The 22,450-nt window shown below is 36.8% G+C and overlaps 1 protein-coding gene across 2 annotated transcripts in view; it reads left to right on the top strand.

Annotated features, from left to right (window-relative positions):
- Positions 1-22,450, top strand: part of Otogl (otogelin-like) — a 162,782-nt gene that overhangs the window by 131,237 nt on the left and 9,095 nt on the right. For both annotated transcript variants that reach the window (XM_087559476.1, XM_087559475.1), the window contains exons 38-54: positions 1,955-2,132; positions 3,012-3,154; positions 3,375-3,398; positions 3,489-3,581; positions 5,127-5,316; positions 7,948-8,162; positions 9,696-9,837; positions 10,617-10,802; positions 11,766-11,978; positions 12,351-12,455; positions 12,794-12,901; positions 14,461-14,562; positions 14,903-15,007; positions 15,095-15,135; positions 20,470-20,533; positions 21,522-21,700; positions 22,138-22,242. In XM_087559476.1, coding sequence (XP_087415602.1) covers positions 1,955-2,132; positions 3,012-3,154; positions 3,375-3,398; positions 3,489-3,581; positions 5,127-5,316; positions 7,948-8,162; positions 9,696-9,837; positions 10,617-10,802; positions 11,766-11,978; positions 12,351-12,455; positions 12,794-12,901; positions 14,461-14,562; positions 14,903-15,007; positions 15,095-15,135; positions 20,470-20,533; positions 21,522-21,700; positions 22,138-22,242 — 2,193 coding nt within the window. The remainder of the gene's footprint in view (positions 1-1,954; positions 2,133-3,011; positions 3,155-3,374; positions 3,399-3,488; positions 3,582-5,126; positions 5,317-7,947; positions 8,163-9,695; positions 9,838-10,616; positions 10,803-11,765; positions 11,979-12,350; positions 12,456-12,793; positions 12,902-14,460; positions 14,563-14,902; positions 15,008-15,094; positions 15,136-20,469; positions 20,534-21,521; positions 21,701-22,137; positions 22,243-22,450) is intronic.

Here is a 22,450-nt window from a genome sequence, read left to right as displayed (position 1 = left end):
GTGCTTGTCAAGTACCACATTGGGCCAGGCATGGTGTTCAGGTGCCAAACACAGAAATTAAAAGATCCTGAGGTTAAACTGTGTCTAGCATAATGATAGAGCTAAGACACGACTAGAGGAAGAGTGATAGAGTTAAGGCATGACTAGGAGAACAGTGATAGAGCTAAGGCATGACTAGAAGAACAGTGATAGAGCTGAGGCACGACTAGGAGAACAGTGATAGAGCTAAGGCATGACAGGAAGAACAGTGATAGAGCTAAGGCATGACTAGAAGAACAGTGATAGAGCTAAGGCACAACTAGGAGAACAGTGAGCAAGGGAAGAACAAAGCAGGAAGTAAAGTGATTAGGTATGAAGATTCTTATGAAGTCTGTGGTTTTCTTCTAAGTGACATAGGAAGGCTATAAGTTTAGAAGCATAAAACAATCATATCTCCCAAACTGTTTCTGAATCAGTTTGTTGTTGTCTTACCTGTGGGGTATAAAGGAAGTAAAGGGCAACAGAGCCAGCTAGCATCCCAGGCACAAGCAGATGGTGGCCTAGACAGGGATGGTGGTGGGGATGTTTATAAATGACTAGGCACTGGATCTGTTTGAAAGGCAGAGTTTTCACACTTTGGGAGGAATTAGATGTAAGATGTGAATAATAGAATTACCAAGAGTTTTAAGACTTTTGCATTGAACAACTGAAGGGGTGGAGTTACTGGGGGAGTGGGATAAAAGGGAAGAGCTGAGGCAGTTGTAAATATGAATTCAGCAAACTCAGAGGTTCCCAAAATCAGCTTTGTGATCTGTGTGCGCAATCATAGCATGTGGGATATGGAGACAAGGGATCAAGTGTTAAAGGCCAGCCTCACCTGTCTACATACCGAGTTCAAGGGAAGCCTGGGCTACCTTCAAACCTTCATCAAAGAATGAAGGAAGGAGGGAAGGAAGGAAGGAAGGGAGAATAAAATTATGATCCTTCATAGATATCAAACAACTGTGGATATATTTACACACACACACACACACACACATATATGTACATACATACATGCATACTGTGGATATGTCTGCTCTATATGTGTGTATTTGTGTGTGTGTGTGTGTGTGTGTGTGTGTGTGTGCACCCATGTGCACACATGTATACCATGAGACATTTATGGAAGTCAGAAGACAGCTTATGGGAGTCAGTTTTCTCCTGTGATATTGAACTCAAGTCTATCAGGCTTGGTAGCAATGGACATTTATTTGACAGAACATCTCACCTATGAACTAGTAATGAAATGAATTTGGATATGATTAAATTGTAAGTCTTACCGAACAAATCTGCTCATAAAATGATCTAGAAAATTTCTAAGAAAAGACTGTGGTTAGAGAAAGGACTGAAAGAGCTGAAGGGGCTTGCAACCCCATAAGAGCAACAATGTCAACCAACCAGAACTTCCAGCGACTAAACCATTACCCAAAGACTATACATAGACTGACCCAGGGCTCCAACTGCATATGTAGCAGTGAATAGCCTTGTTGGGGAACCAGTGAAAGGGGAAGTCCTTGGTCCTGCCAAGGTTGGACCCCCAGTGTAGGGGATTGTTGGGGGGGCGGTAAGGGGGAGGATGGGGAGGGGAACACCCTTTTAGAAGGGGAGGGGAAGGAGTTAAGTGGCTGATGGACAGGAAACTGGGAAAGGGAATAACATTTGAAATGTAAATAAGAAATACCCAATTTAATAAAAATGGAAACGAAAAGACTGCTGTTTACATGATCTCACCAATGTTGAAGCAAATTCTAGGTATTTGTTGGTTGTTGTCAAGATGCTTTGCCAAAAAAAGAACAAAATTTTAATTGTCTTTGAAAAGGTTTTGGTTTATGAAATATATACTTATGAGAACACTGTGAATGCAAAATTTAAAGCTCAAATGAAAGCATTTTTGCATCTTGGAACTTAACTAATTTTGCTCTTTTATTCACAGCCTCAACAATTTGATCCTGTTTATAACTGTAGTCAATATATCTGCCTTAACATGGAGTGGACCTTTTACAACTGGTCTCTGAATTGCCCGACGGACTTGGAAATGCCAGACTGTGGGTTCCGAGGATGGCCTGTTCAAGTGAACACTGATATATGCTGCCCTGAGTGGGAATGTCCCTGTAAGTTTGCATTTCTCATATGGTGAACTCTCTGAATCAGAGAAGAGTGTTGAGGTCTTTGTTCATTTTTGTTTGAGCTTATGTTACCAGACCAAGCAGTTGCTTTTGACACTTCTTCATCTGATCTGTGATTCAATTCTTACTATATGACTTTTTGAGTTGCTGTTGTTAAACACAGATCTAAGATGTGTGTGTAAATATATTATTTCCTTATGCCCAAAATATAATTTAACAAGGCATTCTTTAATATATTTTCTAATTTATAATTGAGTGCCTTAAAAAGAATAAAAATCTTGAGGTCATGTTGGCAGAGCCTTGTATGAATAGAATAAATAGATCTTGTAATTGGCTGTGATCATGCCTTCTGCCTATACTAAGTTTTAGCATTTCATAGAGGACTTGTTACAACAGAGTTCTAGATACCATCTCTGGACTTTCTGGTCCCCAGAATAGGTCTGGGTAATCCCTGTTTTAAAAAAATGTATTTTTAAAATAATTTTATACATATCTTTATAATGTTCCTTAGTTAAAAGTTCCTCTCATCGTCCTCTCTTCTCTTCTTCTCAACACAGAACTGTAGGTTACAGGCAAGAGGAAGTCATATTTCTCGGTGATGTGGCCACTTGTACATTATCTCCACCTAAATAAATAATCCTTATCCATGCTTACACAGCAAACCCCGATTAAAAGCAATGGAACACACACACGCATTTGTACATGCACATAAGTATACACACACAAACAAACCATAAACCATCAAAAGCATTAGGTAAGAGTAGGAGAGGAGTTGGGAAGAAGGTATGTTTTGAAGAGAAAAAAATAGTTAAAAAAACTTCAAAGTGTAGTTTAACAGCCTCTGTGTACATTGTTTTGTCTTAGGTCGGTGCTCCATGTTGTCAGAGCTGAGCATTATTACGTTTGATGGAAACAATGCTGCACTATCCAGCATGGCTTCTTACATCTTAGTGAGAATCCCTGGGGAAATTGTCATTGTTCACATTGACAAGTGTTCCATGAATCAGGTAGGTTATAATCCATCTAGTTGTCACTTCTTCCTAAATCCGTGGTTCATGTACATTGTGACATTCAGGGTTCACAATATTGCTCCCTCAATATTGAAACCAAGAAGTTTTTCATGTGAAAGTATTAAAATAGATTTACAGTGTAACTCTGATGGTTTTGAAGGACAATTAATATATTTACTTTAAATTTCTTTCTTTCTTTATGCCTTATTCCCCCCAGAATGGACATGCCCTTAAAAAACCAGTGAGTATTTGAAAATAATTTAGTAAGTTAATTTTGCTTATCACTAAAATTATTTAACATGATAAAATTTTAATTTATTCCTAAATGGAGGCTTCTTTTGGACGGATCTCAGGACTTTGTTTTAAGAAGCTAAATGTGACAACATCTATACATAAAATACTTATCAACAGAGTGGCAAGAAAGGTAAGAAAATACAATAAAAATGTTTTCACATGGGATTAAAATAGGAAATCATGCAAAACAATCATTTCCACAGAATAAGGAATTAAAGGTGTCGATGTATATTTATTGCTCACGTTGATAAATATTCTCCAGAAAAGCTAGAAGATGTGTATCATAGTTTGAGATTTTCCCTCCATTTATATGAAGTCATTTATAATATTTATCCTCTACGAGACAAAAGAAGGACCACGATAAACCTGCCAACATTCTCAGATGATGTGTGAGTCACCAAGTGTCCTCTTCCAGAGTTCATGTTGCAAGTCAGATGAAGAGAAAGGATGTAAAGATGCTAACACATTGTAGGAAACAGTAGTAGCAAAGAAGCTGCTATGGAAGAGCACAGGAGAAGGGCAGGCTGACCGGCTGGTTTGGAAATGTTGACACCACTACTAAAATAGAAGGATACCATATTTACATTTATTGCAATAACCTAAATGTGTGCAACAAAATTATAAAATGCTTGAAAGGAATTGAGTGGTTTTATTGGGAGATGTTTAAACCCAAGGTGTCTGTTTAACAAGTGAAGCCAAGTTGTTGGTTGGATGTACTATTCAGATCTGAAAACGTCAGTCAATAAGAATAAGAGGAAATGTACAAAGTTTTTGCTTCATAAGAAGGGTATATGAACTTGCTTTCTAGACACAATCATCTCAATCAGTTACAATCTAGACTCAATCATCACAGTTCCATAGATTCTGGGATGTAATTAATGTTAAAATTAATGTAAAATAAGATAGGGTTTAACTAAATAAAACCTAAAATATGCAGATATGGTAATCTTTAGAGGATGGAATTTGCATAATTTAATTTTGGTTGAAGTTGATAGAATATATAATAAATAACCTCAAATATAGTTGGTGCTATTACTTTGAGCATTTGAATGAACGGGATTACTTTTTGCCCCATTTGAGCTTATTCCTGGCCAATTGCTTGTCAGTTGTTCAACTAATAACCAGTTATAAAACTTATTCTTAGAGGTGATAAAGGTGATGTAACATTGATCCTGATCTCAGTTAACATCCAGTTGTGTGGGTTTTATATGCATGTTGGAAAGTAGGAGGCACAGACATACGGTTATGAGTAATATATCAGAGAAAGTCAAAAGAGAAATGACACAGAGAGGGTCAAATAGGCTGTGTGCAGGAGATAACTCCTGAAGTCTTAAAAACTGTGGGTGGAAGAGGCACAGTAACAGGATACGAAGATGAGGAACCAGAGGATTGGTGAGATGTTATTTTACCAAAAGTGCTGTTACTTACAAAAAAATTGCAAAGCAAATATGTGAGACAAAATTACTTTACAAAAAACAAAATACAAGGAGATAATACTGAATATATTAAGGCATAGTAAAGCGTCAACAAGAGAGACTAGAAGGTATCAGAAGGTGTGGTATGACAGAGAAGTAAAATTTTACACACTAAAACACTTGGCATTATATAAAAGCCTGATTTTAACTTCTTTATTTTAAGAAATATTCTTCTAAGGGCTTTACATATGTTATTCTAGGTAGACGTGGATTCTATTGTTGTGCCTTTGCCATTTTCAAGTCATGAGCTGTTCATAGAAGATTCTGGAACAATGTATGTGATTACTACTCCTGCTGGCTTAATCATAAAGTGGGCTCACCTTACAGGAATCATAGATATTCACTTCGGCCCCCAATTTAACTTGTCATCTTACACAGAGGGGCTTTGTGGTGAGCACTGATTTTGAAATCTCTCATATTTTAACTGTATTTTCCTTTTTACACTACACTGTGTTGTACCCAAATAGACCACCTCCCAGGTTGAGATGTGATCTTTATTTTTAATTCTATATGTGAATACTTTCGAAATCAAGGACTTTCAACAAAGTCTAATGAAGTAAGAAATAGTATTTCAAGTTAGATATTTTATTTAAATGCATAGTTGTGGATCTTACTATATGTACTTGTAATAACTCATGTTACTGAAAGTTCATAAGTTGTTAGTTATATTTTAATTCACTTAACTATAACCTGCATTAAGAAATTGGTCCCAGGGTTATCTTAATTTATGTGATAAAAATAAGATACACAAAGGTTAAAGGCTTTTTATATATTTGTTTCTTTCTTTCATTTTTATGTCTGAAATCTGAATAAAGCATATACTAACTTAGAAGAATTCACTGTTATAAATATTCACACCAGTTTTATTATGAACTATACAGTTCATGTTTGCCATTATACAGAGGATTACTATTGTAGTGTTTAACATATACATAAGGAATTATAAGTCAAGCTAGACACATCTACAGACATATAACAAGAATTTGAAAATAGATCTGGTATCTCTTTGAAAGTTCAACATAATGACCCTTCAGACTGATATGATATAAACATAACATTTACATTTGCATTTACATTTTTGAACTGCATACACATTATCATTTTGCTAAGTATGATTTACATTTTCCTTGACTATTGAGAATATGTTAAATTAGCACAAACTTTTGTGGTGACATAATGTCATCATTCTAGAAGCAGTTATTATTGAGTATAAAAATCAATTAAATGTTATTGAGTAATAAAGTCAACTTTGGGAATTTATATTTATTTGTAAAATTCACCTCTTGTATGTGGATTGATTTTTATTTGATTTTCATGATTTTATTTGTTCTTGTGAAGCTAGTCATTTGGCTAACTAGATTCTAAGTAAGAGGTATAGGAAAGATACTAAGGTTACCTTTGTGCTAGTCACAGCCCAGTTCCTAACTGCTTTGAGTCTGCAGTGGGAGATATCTGTTAATTAAAGTAATGTTTGTGTTTTGTCAGGACTGTTAGTTTGAGCACCAGCTAAAGAGTGAGGTCCAAACTGAGAGGATTATAGAAGGGACTCCATTGTTGGCACCAACTTCTTCATGTGAATCCCTTGAATGGTGGCTAGAGTAAAAATATTTTTGAAATGTATTTGAAACTAAGGACATATTTTTAGCACTATCTCTGACTATAAAAGTTTAGACATAAAGGAATAAGAGAGGAGGGAACAGGATGTAAAGTAAATAAATAAATTAATTAATTAATGGAAAAAATACATAGAAGGAACCAAGACTTCTTTGATGATAATGATGACATTATCTACAGAAGCCAGAAATCTTTACTTTGCTGATAGTCCTGATTTTAAGTTATGATTTGATGCTTAAATAAAACGTTTAATTCACATGTTTTATGGCACAAAGTCCTGAGAATTAAAGAAAATTAAAGGTTAATGTGGGGTGGGACTTGGGTGAAGTTTAATCAGGGCCCTTGGGGCATCTCTGTATACTTTGCTTGAGTTTACCCTTCACTAATGAAGAGTAAACTAATATGTATGAACTTCCTCAAATAGCCTTAAGGCTATAGAATTAAAATAAGTCAGAATACTTGGAAGGAAGATTATCTCTAACCACCAATCCTAGTTCAAGTACTGACTGTGATATCCTAATATTGAATATATCTTTGTTCTTCAAGTGGCAGCCACCATCTCTTACTGTTAATGTCTGTATTGTCAATTGGGATTACACCAAGCCAAACTCTCTTAGTTTCTTCCTCTATTGCTGTTATAAAATATCCAAACAAAAGCAATCTAAGGGACAATATTTATTCTGATTCCAAGTTGAAGATTATAGTGCACAATGGCAGGGAAATCAAGATGGCAGAAGCTTGAAGCATCTGGCTGCACCATGGTCACAGCAGGAAGCAGAGTGTGATGAATGTTCATGCTCATCTTCCTTTGTTCTTTCTAGGTAGTCTAGGACCCAAAAAAAGGAACAGTGCCTTTAAATTTATTGTGGATCTTCCCACATCAGTAAAGCCGGGCCATGTGTTTTCTCATAGACATGCACAAAGGCTAGACAGTCAATGAAATGTGTGTCCATAAGTTGTTTCCTAGATAGCTCTACATCTTGTTAAGTCAACAGTTAGCACTAAGCACCACATGACCTATTCCTGGAGTTATGTCCTGAGCTAGATAACGGAATAGTTATTGAAGGGAAAATTTAGTGTATTTAGACAAGGTTTTCCTTGGAGAATGGAAGAATGGAATTCATTTATCAAATGTTTGCTGTTCTAGGATATATATAATTTATTTTAACTTAAAGACTGTAGGAACAGAAGCTTCATATACAAGATTTTTTTCATATTCATTTAACATATATAATTTATTAAAAACGGTCATAATAGTCAAAAGATATACAAATTCAGCTGTTTATAATCTCATTAAAATCAATTATTCATGCTTTCAGAAGAAAATATTAAGTCCATTTAGTTGCATTGCCTGTGTTTGGTGATAGTGAAAAGTTTTTTCATCTAAAAGCCACATGTCCTTTCAAGGGATTTGCAATGACGATCCAGATGATGACCTCAGGATGCAGAATGGCACGATCATTACCAACATGGAAGACATAGAGTTATTTATTGGGAGCTGGGAAATTGAGAAATCATTTGAAGTGACCATGAGAAGACCTGTGAGGAATTGTACGGAGTATGACTGCAGCCATTGCATTGAGTTATTGAACAGAGAAGGTTTCATTCCATGCCATGAGAAAGTAAGTTAAAGGCAGCCAGGAACAAGAGCAATCTCATTGGAGTTTCTGAAGGGAAAAGGCATCAATAGACTCCCATTCCTGCCATGGCGTTCTTCTACTCAGAATAAGTTCTCCCCCATTCTTCTGTCAGTACTTAGAAACTCAGTGACTCTTATTCTTATGAACTTATAGGAGGAGGAAAGATAATTATTGTTTTTTTCTGTTATGTTTTGTTAGAATTGTATAAATTTTAGGGAAATAAAATTCTTTCCCACAAATAAATTCAGTTCCTCTAGCTGAATGAGATAAATGATGTTTGATAATCACGTGTAGAAGTTAAGACAATGAAGTTTTAATCCATTCTTACAATGCTACAGTCTAGGGTGTATATTCCTATAACATGGCCATCACAGTAAACTTAATTGATCTTTGTGTTCCCTTGTTTCCTCAGCTTAATTGACTTTTCTCTTGATTTCTCAGTTCAAGTAATGAGTAAATATTTTAAGAGTCTCTATTAATTTTTTTTAAAGAAAAAGGGCAAACTGGAACAGAATTTGGTAAGCCATTTAATGGAGTTAGTGACTTTAGCATATAATAGGCATGGTGCTAGAATCCTGAGGTACACAAATAAGTCCTCCTTAGGCCTTCAACAAATCTAAAAGGAGGAGAATTTGTGAACAGACATTTATAATACAAGGTAGGGAGATACATTTGAACCCAGCCTTGGAAAAGCCTTTAGGGATATGTACATATCTGACCTGTATAGAAGCACAAGAAGCCAGAAACAAGGAAGAGAAAGATCTAGACAAAGAAAATATTGTATATAAGAGAATTTGGTATAAAGTATATAAGAGAATATCGTATATAAAGTATTTGGTATAAAAGTCTATGCAAGGACTAATATCAAGGCAGTTTGAAACATTAGATACAGGTGAAGGGGAATCTAGGATGAAGACGAAAGAAGTTGTATTTGGGAAGGAACTCAAGGTGCATGACTATATTAAACAGAAAAGAACAGATTCTGTAGTCACCCTGGACTATGAGTTCCCTGGGGGAATGCACAAAGGGCTCAAAGTGGGCAAAAACAGTCATTCTGGAGGTCAGTTTACTTTGAAATTTAGATGAATTGTAATCATTAAGTGTTTACATATTTTAAATGCATACACATGAAAATAAGTCACAATGCATGTTTTTATTATTGAACTCTATTTTAAAGCCATCATCAATTCATTTCCTTTTTAAAAGTTTATTTTGTCATGGCAAAAATATTTATTTTTGACTGAGATTGAGGAGGAACTTTAATGACATTAATTTGCTACTCTGATTATTTTAACTTTATTTGAAGCAGAGCATTACTATATAGCCCTAGCTAACTTGACTTGTTATGTAGACCAGGCTGGCCTTAAACTTGCATTGATCTTTTGCCTCTGCAACCTATGGAATGGCACCCAAAGTCATGCTCTCCCTGGTTTGTCAAATGGTTTTGGGTTAACTCAGGGCCTTTGAGAAGGTCAAAAATAACATAATATATTCTATGGTAAAATGCATCTATAGGTCTCACCAAGGGACTTCTGTGAAAAGATGTGGATCAACTACACCTACTTCTGGAGCTATGAATGCGATGCAGTCTCTGCATACGTGGCTCTGTGCAACAAGTTTGATATCTGCATTCAGTGGCGTACACCTGACTACTGCCGTGAGTTAACTCTAGCACAGTGAGGACTTCTAAACATCATAGAACATTCTCCTCCTTACAATCCTTTCTCCTTCCACCCTTTGTTATAAAATAACTTAGTAAATCTAAAGTGAGTGGAAGAAAGGAAAACAACACAGTGCAGGTGGTATCACCAAGCTTTAGACATAAGAGGAATCCATTTTGTGCACCATCCTCCTGTCCACTGTGTTAGCAGGGGAATCTCCATTCCTTTTTCAATCATTAATATCTACCATCTCCAGGTTCAATAGACAATGTAAGATTGTCTCCCATTAAGATCTTATTCATTTATATCATCTTCTACAAGCTGAGTATTTGTTTTTGAATAGCATGTTTTTTTTTTTTAAGAACAGTGGAAATTGACAAGAATTTTCTAAAACATCATCTAGAAAATGCTTAGCAGTAAATGGCTGAACCTCTATAGGAAGAAGTTTTTCTTTTTTGTTCTTTTTGGAGTTACACATTTAAAGAGTGTTTCTGTGTTTATCCGGTAGAGAAATAATATGTCTTCTGGCTGCATGGAGCAGGTACTTTGTTATAGTTAACTCTATAGTTATGTGAAAGTGACTTGGACTGAATATTGGACTGAATATGATATCAATTAAATAAATACAATTGCAACATTGAATACTATCTAGATACTTGAAGAATGCTTTTATTTGTGCTTATGTAGTTCTCTATAAAACAAGCTGACCTCTCTCTCAACCAGAATTTACCAAGATAACGATTATTAAAAACTTTTTATCCTTTATTGTCTACAGCTCTGAGCTGCCCAGAGGGAAAGGAATACCAGCCCTGTGTGAGACCATGTGAAGCAAGAACGTGTCTTAATAAATGGTTCTATGGACATTCCTCTTGTCTGAATTTGAGAGAAGACTGTGTGTGCAAGGATGGAACCATTCTTCACCGGCCAGATAAAACTCTATGCATCCCAGAGCAAGAATGTGGTAAGAATTAGAGTATGAAATGATTGCTCAGTGATGCAGCAATCACACAAATATGTGACATATAAGATCTTTTAGGTATTAGAAATATATGTTGAGAGAAATTCACCTGTCAAAGATGACAGGTGTTGGAAGAAAATAAAATCATAGTTTGCTTTTAATATCACTTTAGTTAGAGTTAAAATTAAAATCTTTTGTGATGATGGTCCGGTTTTTATGTGTGTGTATATTAATAACTAGGAAAAATGAGGTAAATTGAGAATTAAAGTATTTTGTGGGATCAATTTAAGTATTTCATGTAGAGATATATTTTTGTCTCCGTGACTCTCAGGATATGTATCAGTAAAATTAAGAAATTAATGGAACTTAGTCCTGAAGGTCAGGACTGAGAGAGAAAATGTAATTAAAAAAAGCATTTTTTGTGCATTCAGTGCCCTGAGAATAAGAGAACACAGGAAACGGTAGATAGCATCATGATATAGGGGAAAATACTCAAGTACTCCAAGTTCATGCTTGTTATTTTAGCATATTATCTTCATGACGGTGGCAGATATAAAAATCAAAGAATTCTAGAAGTTGCAGCATAGCACTTTATCAGACACATGGGTCTTAATTACAGCAAGAACAAAAGTAATTTTGTTAATAGTTAAATGGAAGGGCAGGTACACTAGAAGTATAGGGACACTTTCAGAAACCAAATTGTGGCTGCCAGTGAGGAAAGTGACTGTGGAAGGTTGTAGAAAATAGTAATATGACTTTGGTTAAATATTAACTTTGGTTAATGAAAAATTCAGTGTATTAACCAAAGAAAGAACAAAAGGAATCTGATAAAGAATAGATTCATGACTTGTTGCTATATTGTTGGATCAGGTCACTGTCAAAAAAAAAAAAAAAAAAAAGCTCACCATGACTTGACTTGCTTTAGTGCACAGTTGTAAATGAAATAACATGGCTGGTCTTTTGAAGTATGCACTGACAGTGAAGATCACCCCCACAGTGCTGGGGAGATTTGGAATGGTGGCATTGATGAATGTGCCCTCTACAAATGCCTGGAGGATGGAAACATTATTCCTATAGAGCCAGTCTGCGAAGAAGAACCTTCCCCCATCTGTGAACGAGAAGCTGAAGTGGTCATAGGCATTGTTGATAAGCTGACCTGCTGTTCTAAAAAAGTCTGTGGTATGTATGTAAACTGGAACCATGTAGATACTCAGTCTGAAAAGCATGTCAGGGTAACAGTGAAGTACTTCCTCAATGACTTTTTTCCAAGGCAAGTTGTGTGAATATATGTAAAAAAAACTTGCCAGCAAATATTAATAATACACACTAACTTAGGACAAAAGGCGGGACTCAGAATCTCTGACTCATGACGATAAGAGATGTAAGAAAATTCCAGAGAATCCTTGGAGCTGGTCTTTCTAGTTTGGGGCTGGATGGGCCCCATTGCAGAGTGAAAACACATTTGTCAGAGCCAGTTGCCCCCTCTGAGTTGGCGTCAGAAGACCCCAGTTGCACTCAGTACAACTGTAACACTCTGCTGTTTATTTCTAGGTTGTGACATGACTTTGTGTGACAGGACTATCCCAATATGCACAAGTAGCCAGAAGTTGATCATTGGCTATAGTGCTCTTTCTTGTTGCCCACAGTATGAATGTGGTAAGTTAATCTATTGGGGAAAGTAAGACTTAACTAATCCATGCCGAATCACTGATTGGACCCTCTTCCAGTGGGAATCTAAGAATGGATTCGTCATAAAAGATTGTGAAGTTGCTAATTCCTAAAAATGCCTTTTTGTTAAGATTGCCACTCAATTCAAATAGGAAAAAATGATATCTTGTTTTTTTTTTTTCCAGAGCTGGGGACCGAACCCAGGGCCTTGTGCTTGCTAGGCAAGCGCTCTACAACTGAGCTAAATCCCCAACCCCGATATCTTATTTTAATTCATTTTATTGTCTCACTTTTACAAATTTTCAAACACATTTGTGGTTCCGCAGAATGTGATACCTTGAGATGTCCCAGTATTTCAACCCCAGTTTGCAGAGATGACCAGTTTGTGCTTCAAGTCCGACAAGGAGAACCTTGCTGTTTCTACCCTTCCTGTGGTGAGTGCTCTCAAGACAAGATGCAGTAAGAAGAGAAAGGATATGGGGAACTTCTATTTTCTGTGAATTTCATGGGACTTTTGGCAAGCAGCATTATGTCATATAGTAGGAATTGAACTGAACAAAAAGGGTAGAAAACAGAGTACACTGTAAATTACTCTTAATATTATTATAGCCAGTACTTATTCCATCAACAAAACTCTCAGTAGCTGTCCAACCATAATCAAAATAATGAAGCCAAGACTTTTCTTTAAGTGGCAAATATCTATCTTTTAAAAAGAAACCTTAGCATGGGTTTTTCTAGAAGACTACAATAATGCACTGTACTAAGGCATGCAATACCATAATAAAACTTAATTTCTACATATCATCTGTGAATGATGATGGTCCCTAGAGAGGATAGGAGTATTAAAAAATTACGGGATGTAGCAGCAGAAAGTATTGTTTTATGAAGTAGGGAGTGAATAATATGAAGAACTCCACTCCTCCTTTAGCCCCACCTCCAAATCAAGTGAATTATCATACCAGGCATCAGACAACATCTCCCATAATTCCTTTAAGCTTCTGTGACTGTAAGTGGCTAGATTAAGTTTGAACAGAGATATCGGGGCAAATACAAAACCTCAAGAGCAAGAAGAGATGGCAATTCTCTCAGTTCCCTGTCCTGTTGTGCCTCTGTTTCTCATTCCATTTCCATAGAAAGAGATTCTGATTAAACAGACATGAGTTTTCCCACACGGTAGCTGGTCAGTATGAGGCCCCTTTATTAACAGTCTCTGCAAGAACTCTGTGGATGAGTCATTCGTCAGAGTCATTCAGACATTTTTCAGATCTTGGAGGGATGACTGGGCAAGTTCCTAGTGCATTGTCCAACCATAAGTGAGACTAATCAATGGAAGAAAAATAATTATACTTTTTTTTATTAACTTGAGTATTTCTTATATACATTTTGAGTGTTATTCCCTTTCCTGGTTTCCGGGCAAAGATCCCCCTAATCCCTCCCCCTCCCCTTCTTTCTGGGTGTTCCCCTCCCCATCTTCCCCCCACTGCCACCCTCCCCCCAACAATCACGTTCACAGGGGGTTCAGTCTTAGCAGGACCAAGGGCTTCCCCTTCCACTGGTGATCTTACTAGAATATTCATTGCTACCTATGAGGTCAGAGTCCAGGGTCAGTCCATGTATAGTCTTTAGGTAGTGGCTTAGTCCCTGGAAGCTCTGGTTGCTTGGCATTGTTGTACATATGGGGTCTCGAGCCCCTTCAAGCTCTTCCAGTTCTAAGAAAAATAATTAAAGGTAGTAAATTAATCATCGGTAGTTTGCTTTCAGTAAGAATAAATTATTCTGCTGGTAAATGGCTTATAATTTTGATAGATGTCATCTTTTGCATTGTGCTTAGAAAGCATAAAGTTGCGTGTTTAGGCAATGAAGAGCTATGCATTATTTTCCTACTTCCCAAGGAAGCATATTACACTCTACTTTGATTTGGATTATAATCTGAACTAATCCTGAATTTGATTCTAGCACAATGTGACTTTGATGTTTGCTTTTTAACCTTCAGTTTGTAAGACATGCACTGAACTGACTCCACAATGTACTGATGGGGAATTCCTCACAGTGAATCTCAATACTACACATTTATGCTGTCCTCAGTACTACTGTGGTAAGCTCATTTTTAAACATTTACCCTATTTTAAAACGTTTAAATGTGTGTATGAAAGGTCCAAAAAGAGATATTTAAGAAGTCTGATGTGTGTTAGTGGCAGTGTTAGTGCAGACGCCCTTGTCTTGAGTCTTCCTAGGATGAGCTAAGCTAGATAGCTCAGTTACTAAGTCTAAATAGGCATTCATGCTACCCTCAGGAGGACTTGGCAGGTGGGAGGGAGGTGGAAGGAGCAACTGCTGGGAGCCAGAAACCGTGCACACCGTGGAAATGACAGCTCACTAACAAGGACATGCAAGTTCCTGAGATTCACCTTTACCCATTTGATTTTGCTTCCTAGTTTGCGAGCCAGAACTTTGTCCCCCACCATTACTCGTGTGTGCAAAAGATATGAATCTGGTGAAAGAAAATGTATCCGGACAGTGTTGCCCAAACTGGCATTGCGGTAAACTCATTTTCTACCTCAAAGTTTGGTAATAATGAGTTGATGTGTTCTGAGTCAGGTAACCATCTTGGCTTTCTGCCCTTCTAGAATGCAACTGTGAAAATCTTGTCACGCCAACTTGTGAAGTGGTAAGGATGTGTATTTTTGGTTGCCTTATTGTTTTGTTCAAATCAGTATCTCCTCCCTTTATCTGCCTCATTTCTGGATTTTATAAATGTTTACAATTTTAGAACTGTTCTCGTTATGTTATGTTGACACAGATTAAACTAACCATATTATGTAATAGTTAACCTTTTATATTTTACTTAACAAAGTGGCCTTTTAAGGTCTTATGCATCTTTTATCCCAGTACTTGTAACGCAGAGGCAGGTGGATCTCTCTCTGGGGATTAGAAGCCAGCATGGCTACATGGTGAGTTACAGGCCAACTAGAGTTACAGAGTAAGATGTACCAAAAAAGGGATTCCTAAAATAATATGTAATTATTTAATAGACAATCCAATTTACTAATATTATAGTACTGAAGGTGCTTTAAATGAAGCAGAATACTGGAAAAATGTTATTTTAATATTGAAAGGCATCTCAAATAACTCCTCCAAACAGTGTACTTCCAATATGTCCTTTATAGAGGAAGAGTAGGTATAAACGTGTAACTGTTGTCTCTTCTCTTTCTTTTTCCTTGAGTTATCTATGACTATGTAAAGAGAAACATTTCAAGGATTTAATATTCTAAAATAACTGGGGTGACTGATGACAGCTATTAACAGAGTGTGACTAATAGTGCTTTATATGTCTTTTCATCAAATATTTCATCTTATGTAATTAGACTTAGAAAAGAAGATATATCCCTGTCCTCATTTCTTAGAACAGATAATGTCTTCCAAAAAGACATTCTTATATTTTCATTTTCCTCTGTTGCTTAATGTGTACTTCCAGAAATCCCATTCAGATATCTAAGACCCAAGCTTCTTTGGGAAACCAATGAGGCATAGTATCACACAGTGGGTTTCCTCTTTGCACGTCACTATGTTATTGTTAATGTCATCTAACTTTATACTTGCTCAGATGATGTTATATATGATTTACAGAGATTGCTAAAGATTTAGAATAACTTTATAGTAATTATGTTTCTAATTTTTTCCATTTTAATTGGTTATTTTATTTCCTTACATTTCAAATGATATCCCCCTTCTGGGTTTCCCCTCTGCAACCCCCCATCCCATTCCTCCTCCCCTCTGCTTCTATGAGGGAACTCACCCACCCACCCACCCACTCATGTCTCACCACACTAGCATTCCCTTATGCTGGGACATCAAACCTCCACAGGACCAAGGGTTTCTCCTCCTATTGATGCCAGACAAGGCCATCCTCTGCTACATATGCAGCTGGACTCATGAGTCCCTCTATGTGTACTCTTTGGTTGGTGGTTTAGTCCCTGGGAACATTGGGAGGTCTGGTTTGTTGATAATGTTCTTCCTATGGGTTTGCAGTCCTCATGCTAAGTCCGATGGTTGGTTGTGAGCATCCACATCTCTATTGGTCAGGGTCTGGCAGAGTCTCTCAGGAAACAACTATATCAGGCTCCTGTCAGTAAGTGCTTCTTGGCATCATCAATCAGCATCAGACTTGGTGTCTGCTTATGGGATGGATCCCCAGGTGGGGCAGGCTCTGAATGGCCTTTCCTTCAGTATCTGCTCCACTCTTTGTCCCTGTATTTCCTTTAGACTGGAGCAATTCTGTGTTAACATTTTTAAGATGGGTGGGTAGCTCCATCCCTCAACCGGGGGCCATGCCTAACCTGGATATGGTCTCTCTCCCGTTTGTTGAGTATTTCAGGTAATGCCATGCCTGTTGGGTCCTGGGAGACTCTTGCTTTCCTGGCATATGGGACTGTCTAGTGGCTACTCCCAGTTTCCCAACAATCCCCACTGCTACACACCTCCATTCAATTTCCTGATTCTCTATACTTCTCCCTTGTCTCCTCCCACACCTGATCCTGCCCCACCTTCCTCTCCCCTTCCTCTCATCCTCCCAAGTTCCTCCTACTCTCTACCTCCCATAATTATTTTGTTCCCCCTTCTACATAGGACTGAATTGTTCATACTTTGATCTTCCTTCTTCTTGAGCTTCATATGGTCTGTGAGTTGTATCATGGGTATTCTGAGATTTTCCCCCTAATATCTGCTTATCAGTGAGTACATACCATCTGTGTTTTTTTCTGACTGGGTTACCTCACTCAGGTTGATATTTTCTAGATCTATCCATTTGCCTGCAGATTTCATGAAGTCATTGTTTTTTAATAGCTGAGTAGTACTCAATTATGTAAATGAACCACATATTCTGTATCCATTCCTCTGTTGAGGGACATCTGGGTTCTTTCCAGCTTCTGGCTATTATAAATAAGGCTGCTATTAACATAGTGGAGCACGTGTCTTTGTTATATGCTGGAGCATCTTTTGGGTATATGCCCACGAGTGGTATAGCTGGGTCCTCAGGTAGTAATATGTCAAATTTTCTGAGGAACCACAGACTGATTTTCAGAGTGATTGTACCAGCTTGCAGTTCCATGAACAATGGAGGAATGTTCTCTCCACATCCTCACCAGCATCTGCTGTCACCTAAGTTTTTGATCTTAGCCATTCTTACTGGTGTGAGGTGGAATCTCAGTGTCCTTTTGATTTGTATTACCTTTATTACTAAGGATGTTGAACATTTCTTTAGATGCCTCTCAGACATTTGAGATTCATCAGTTGAGAATTCTTTGTTTAGCTCTGTACCCCATTTTTTCAACATTTATTTTATTTTTAAAATTTTTTATTGGATTTTTTATTTACATTTCAAATGTTAGCCCCTTTCTTGGTTTCCCATCCATAAACCCCCTATCCCATTCCCCTTCACCCTTCTTCTATGAGGGTGTTCCCCCACACATTCTCCCACCTTTTCCCACCTCCTTGCCCTGACATTCCCTTACACCGGGAGGTCCAGCTTTGGCAGGACCAAGGGCTTCTCCTCCCCTTGGTGCCTAACAAGGCCATCCTCTGCTACATATGTGGTTGGAGCCTTGGGTCTGTCTCATGTGTACTCTTTGGATGGTGGTTTAGTCCCTGGGAGCTCTGGTTGGTTGGCATTGTTGTTCTTATGGGGTTGCAAACCTCTTCAGCTCCTTCAATCCTTTCTCTAACTCCTCCATTGGTTCAGTGGTTGCCTATGAGCATCCACCTCTGTATTTGTCATGCTCTGGCAGACAGCTATATCAGACAGCATGCACTCCTTGTATCAGCGATATTGACTGGGTTTGGTGGCTATATGTATATGGGCTGGATCCCTAGGTGGGGCAGTGTCTGGATGGCCTTTCCTTCAGTCTCTGCTCCAAACTTTGTCTCCGTATTTCCTCCTATTAATATTTTTGTTTCCCCTTCTAAGAAAGACTGAAGCATCTATACTTAGGTCATCCTTCTTTAGCTTCATATCCACTTACTAGTGAGTATATAGCATGGTGGGTTTTGTGTGTGTGTGTGTGTGTGTGTGTGTGTGTGTGTGTGTGATTGGGTTACCTCATTCAGGATGATATTTTCTAGTTCCATTCATTTGCCTATGAATTTCATGAATTCATTGGTTTTAATAGCTGAGTATATGCATTTTTAATAGGGTCATTTGGCTCTCTGAAGTCTAACTTCTTGAGTTCAGTGTATCTGGTTTTATATGGCAGTCCTTTATCCACTTGAACTTGAGCTTTATATAAGGAGATAAGAATGGATTGATTTGCATTCATCTACATGCTTACTGCCACTTGAACCAGCACCATTTGTTGAATATGCTGTCTTTTTTCCACTGGATGGTTTTGGCTTTTTGTCAAAGATCAGCTAATCATAGGTGTGTGGTGTAATTCTGGGTTTTCAACTCTATTTCATTGATCTACCTGTCTGTCCCTGTACCAATACTATGGTGTTTTATTTTTATCACTATTGATCTGAAGTACTGCTTGAGGTCAGGGATGGTGATTCCCCCAGAAGTTCTCTTATTGTTGAGAATAGTTTTCGTTTTCCTGGGTTTTTTGTTATTCCAGATGAATTTGAGAATTACTCTTTCTATTTCTGTGAAGAATTGAGTTGGAATTTTGATGGGGATTGCATTGAATCTGTAGATTGCTTTTGGTAAGATGGCCGTTTTTACTATGTCAGGTTGATCCATAAGCATGGGCGATCTTTCCATCTTCTGAGATCTTCAATTTCTTTTTTCAGAGACTTGAAGTTCTTGTCGTAGAGATCTTTCACTTGCTTGGTTAGAGTCATACCAATATATTTTATATTACTTGTGACTATTGTGAAGGGTGTCATTTCCCTAATTTCTTTCTCAGCCCATTTATCCTTTAAGTAGAGGAAGGCTACTGATTTGATTAATCATTTTTTAATTCCATTAGAAGATTTTTTATTTCCCATCTTGTTAGAATTGTCTTTAGATTAAAGTCATAAAGCAGCAAATGAATTAACACTTATGAAAGTATAATTTAGAAAGCACCACAAAATGTAACATATTAGCTAGCAGGAACAAATAACTATAAGATAGTAGTATAATTTTAGTAGAATAAATTCTTCATGTGAAGAATCAAATTCCGTTTTTAATATGTGTTATAAAGATTAAAAGCACAGTGGAAAAGGAAATACTTACAAGCAAATTCTTGACTGTTTAAGCCTAGTCCTGTGATTGCTTAGAGGATGCTAAATTGTTTCCAACAGGGTGAGGTTTGAGCCTCATTCATGGCATAAGCTTACTAATAGCTACAGGTTATACAGTACTCAAGGTGGGCTGGGTGGGTGTGTGTGCCACCTCAATCCTGACCTCATTACATACACTGACCCATTTATTTCTTTCACCAAAACTAACTGGCCATTGGTTACATTATATATGTTTTGTGGATGAGAAAGACAAGGCAGAGATTGGTAAAATACTGTGTACTTGTCTGTATAACCAGTAAAGAGTGAGTCAAATCCTTATGTAGTCCTACTCCTGAGTTGGCAATTAGACACTCTCCTAGACTCACTGCTTTGCCCTTTAGAATACTGTAATCAACAAATTTGATGGATAAGGAAATTGGAGTACAAAGAGATTGAATGGTCTGTGCTGTGGAGATGGTTCAGTGGCTAACTTTACCTCACAAGTGTAAAGCCCAGAGTTAGGAAACAGAGCGCCTATGTAAATGCCAGGCAGACACATCACCTGTATTACTGGCATATAAGGACAAAGATAGATCTTCAGAGCAAGCTGGCTCCCTAGATTAGTTGGAAGGTTGAGCCCTGAAGAGACGTGAGACGCCTTGTCTCATGTGTAAGATAGAGAGGGGTTTCAACATGCGACCAGCAGGTTGGTGAAGTATTTCCACAAGTGTCTACCTGGGTACCACTATTTATAATGTTTATTCTCAAAATGATCATGATAAGTCACTTGATAATTTCTTTCCAATAGGGAGAATTTGCCACAATAGATCAAACCTTTCAGACTGACTGTGGATGTGTACAGTACCTCTGTGGTAAATATTTTTAAAAATACTTTTTAAATAACACATGCTTATTATTGATGTCTGTTGTTTAGCACTTGTATATTTAAACATATTCATATTTTCTTTGAAAAATATTAGATAGTAATTCAATTGTGAGTCTTCTTTAAACAATTATTATTTTTGTTCATAATATCTCAAAATGATCTGAGAAATTTGATAAGATGGAAAAAGGAATTATTTCTACTATAGCACTTTTAAGAGGACACTAGAATTTGTTTTCTGTATTACTTTAAAACATGGTATCTAAAATTGTGAAGATATTTTTGTTCTCTGTGTGATTATCAGTATTAGCATTTAAAAGCATGAAATGTTATATTTTCACACTATGTATTAGTGGTTCATAGAATGAAGAATATTTCTTCAAAGGGTTAAACTGCTTCAAAAATTTTTTAATGTGCAAATTAAAAGAGAACCTCAGAATTAGAGACAAGGAGAGCTCTGGGCTAGATCCAACCCTCTTCCAGCCTGTTCTAATATGTCACAGTTTATTTCTATTAACATAATAATCACAGAAATGAAAAATGTTACAGAATCCCACCATGAAGGGTACTACTATTATTGAATTAGATGTTATATTCATCCAATGGTCATGATCTATGTCTGGAGAAGGGACAGTAATATTTTTCTCATCTTTTGAAGTTGCTATAAGATATGTCTCTTGAAGCATGCTAATATAAGTGATTTTACAGGGATACCTGTATGGTATATAATATACACTAAGTGATATCTGTGTTACTGATGTTGCTAAATACATTCTTGCATTGCTAGAAATATGTAATATGTTACTTGACCTTGAAAATTTGGTTCATCATAATGAAAATATAATTATTAATATAAGTTTTATCTATTGATTGGTAAATACAAAATGCAACATTGTGGGGTTTTAAAAATATTCATTAATTCGTTTGTTTATTTATTTATTTATTTATTTATTTATTTATTTATTTATTTATTCTAGAAAAGGATGATGTGTGTGTGTTTCAAGAAGTATCAGTGTTGAATCCTGGCCAATCTCTAATAAAGTATTTGGAAGAGGACTTTTGTTATGCAATCGAATGTCTGGATGAAAAAGATAACTATACAGACTTTCATACTTTGAATGTTACAATGGTGAATTGTTCCAAAGACTGTGATGTTGTAAGTATTCTTATAAGTTGCTCTAAAGATCCCGTGAGTTGAAATTTTTCAGTTAGAGAATTTGAACTTGTAAATAGTTTATGACTTCAACACTTGAGTATCTCCTTAACACTCTATTATTTTATGAGATGTGTATTTAATGCTGGCACTCACTTTACTCTGCACCCTTGAGTTTCCAGAGTTGTCACGTACAGTTTGGTTGACCTAAGATTGTTGCTCCTGCTTGATGAATGTTGACTGGTAGAGGTCAACACATCCTTCATTTCTAAGTTGGCTGTTTAAAGTAAATTATTGTTTGAAGTTCTTCATCTTGAGCTTCAGGAATGCTTACAGATAATCAGAGAGAGTATGTTAGGGTTGGAAACACCTTCAGGGCTAATGCACTAAAATGCTTGTATAGCTGTATGGCTAATACTATGCCCGTTTATTATATTCAGCACCAGATATACATCCCATCCTCCAGTGATTATGATTGCTGTGGGACATGTAAAAATATATCCTGCAAATTTCATATGGAAAATGGAACATCAGTTATATATGAGGTATGGATTTTTATTCCCTAAACCATGTCTTATGGACAATAATCCTCTGTGGCCCTTTCTTAAGGTGGTATTCTTGCAACATTAGAAAATGTCATCTGCCACACGTCTGCATACATTGCACACCTATTCATAGTGTACACCTCCCTACACATTAATATATTTTGTTATATTTAAAAGTTTTGATTTTTTTGATAATTTTATAAAATAT

This window comes from Rattus norvegicus, chromosome 7 (assembly GCF_021556685.1).
Source record: "Rattus norvegicus strain SHRSP/BbbUtx chromosome 7, alternate assembly SHRSP_T2T, whole genome shotgun sequence".
Lineage (NCBI taxonomy): Eukaryota > Metazoa > Chordata > Mammalia > Rodentia > Muridae > Rattus > Rattus norvegicus.
The sequence above is the reverse complement of the archived record's forward strand: the minus strand, read 5'-3'. Positions and strand labels throughout refer to the sequence as shown.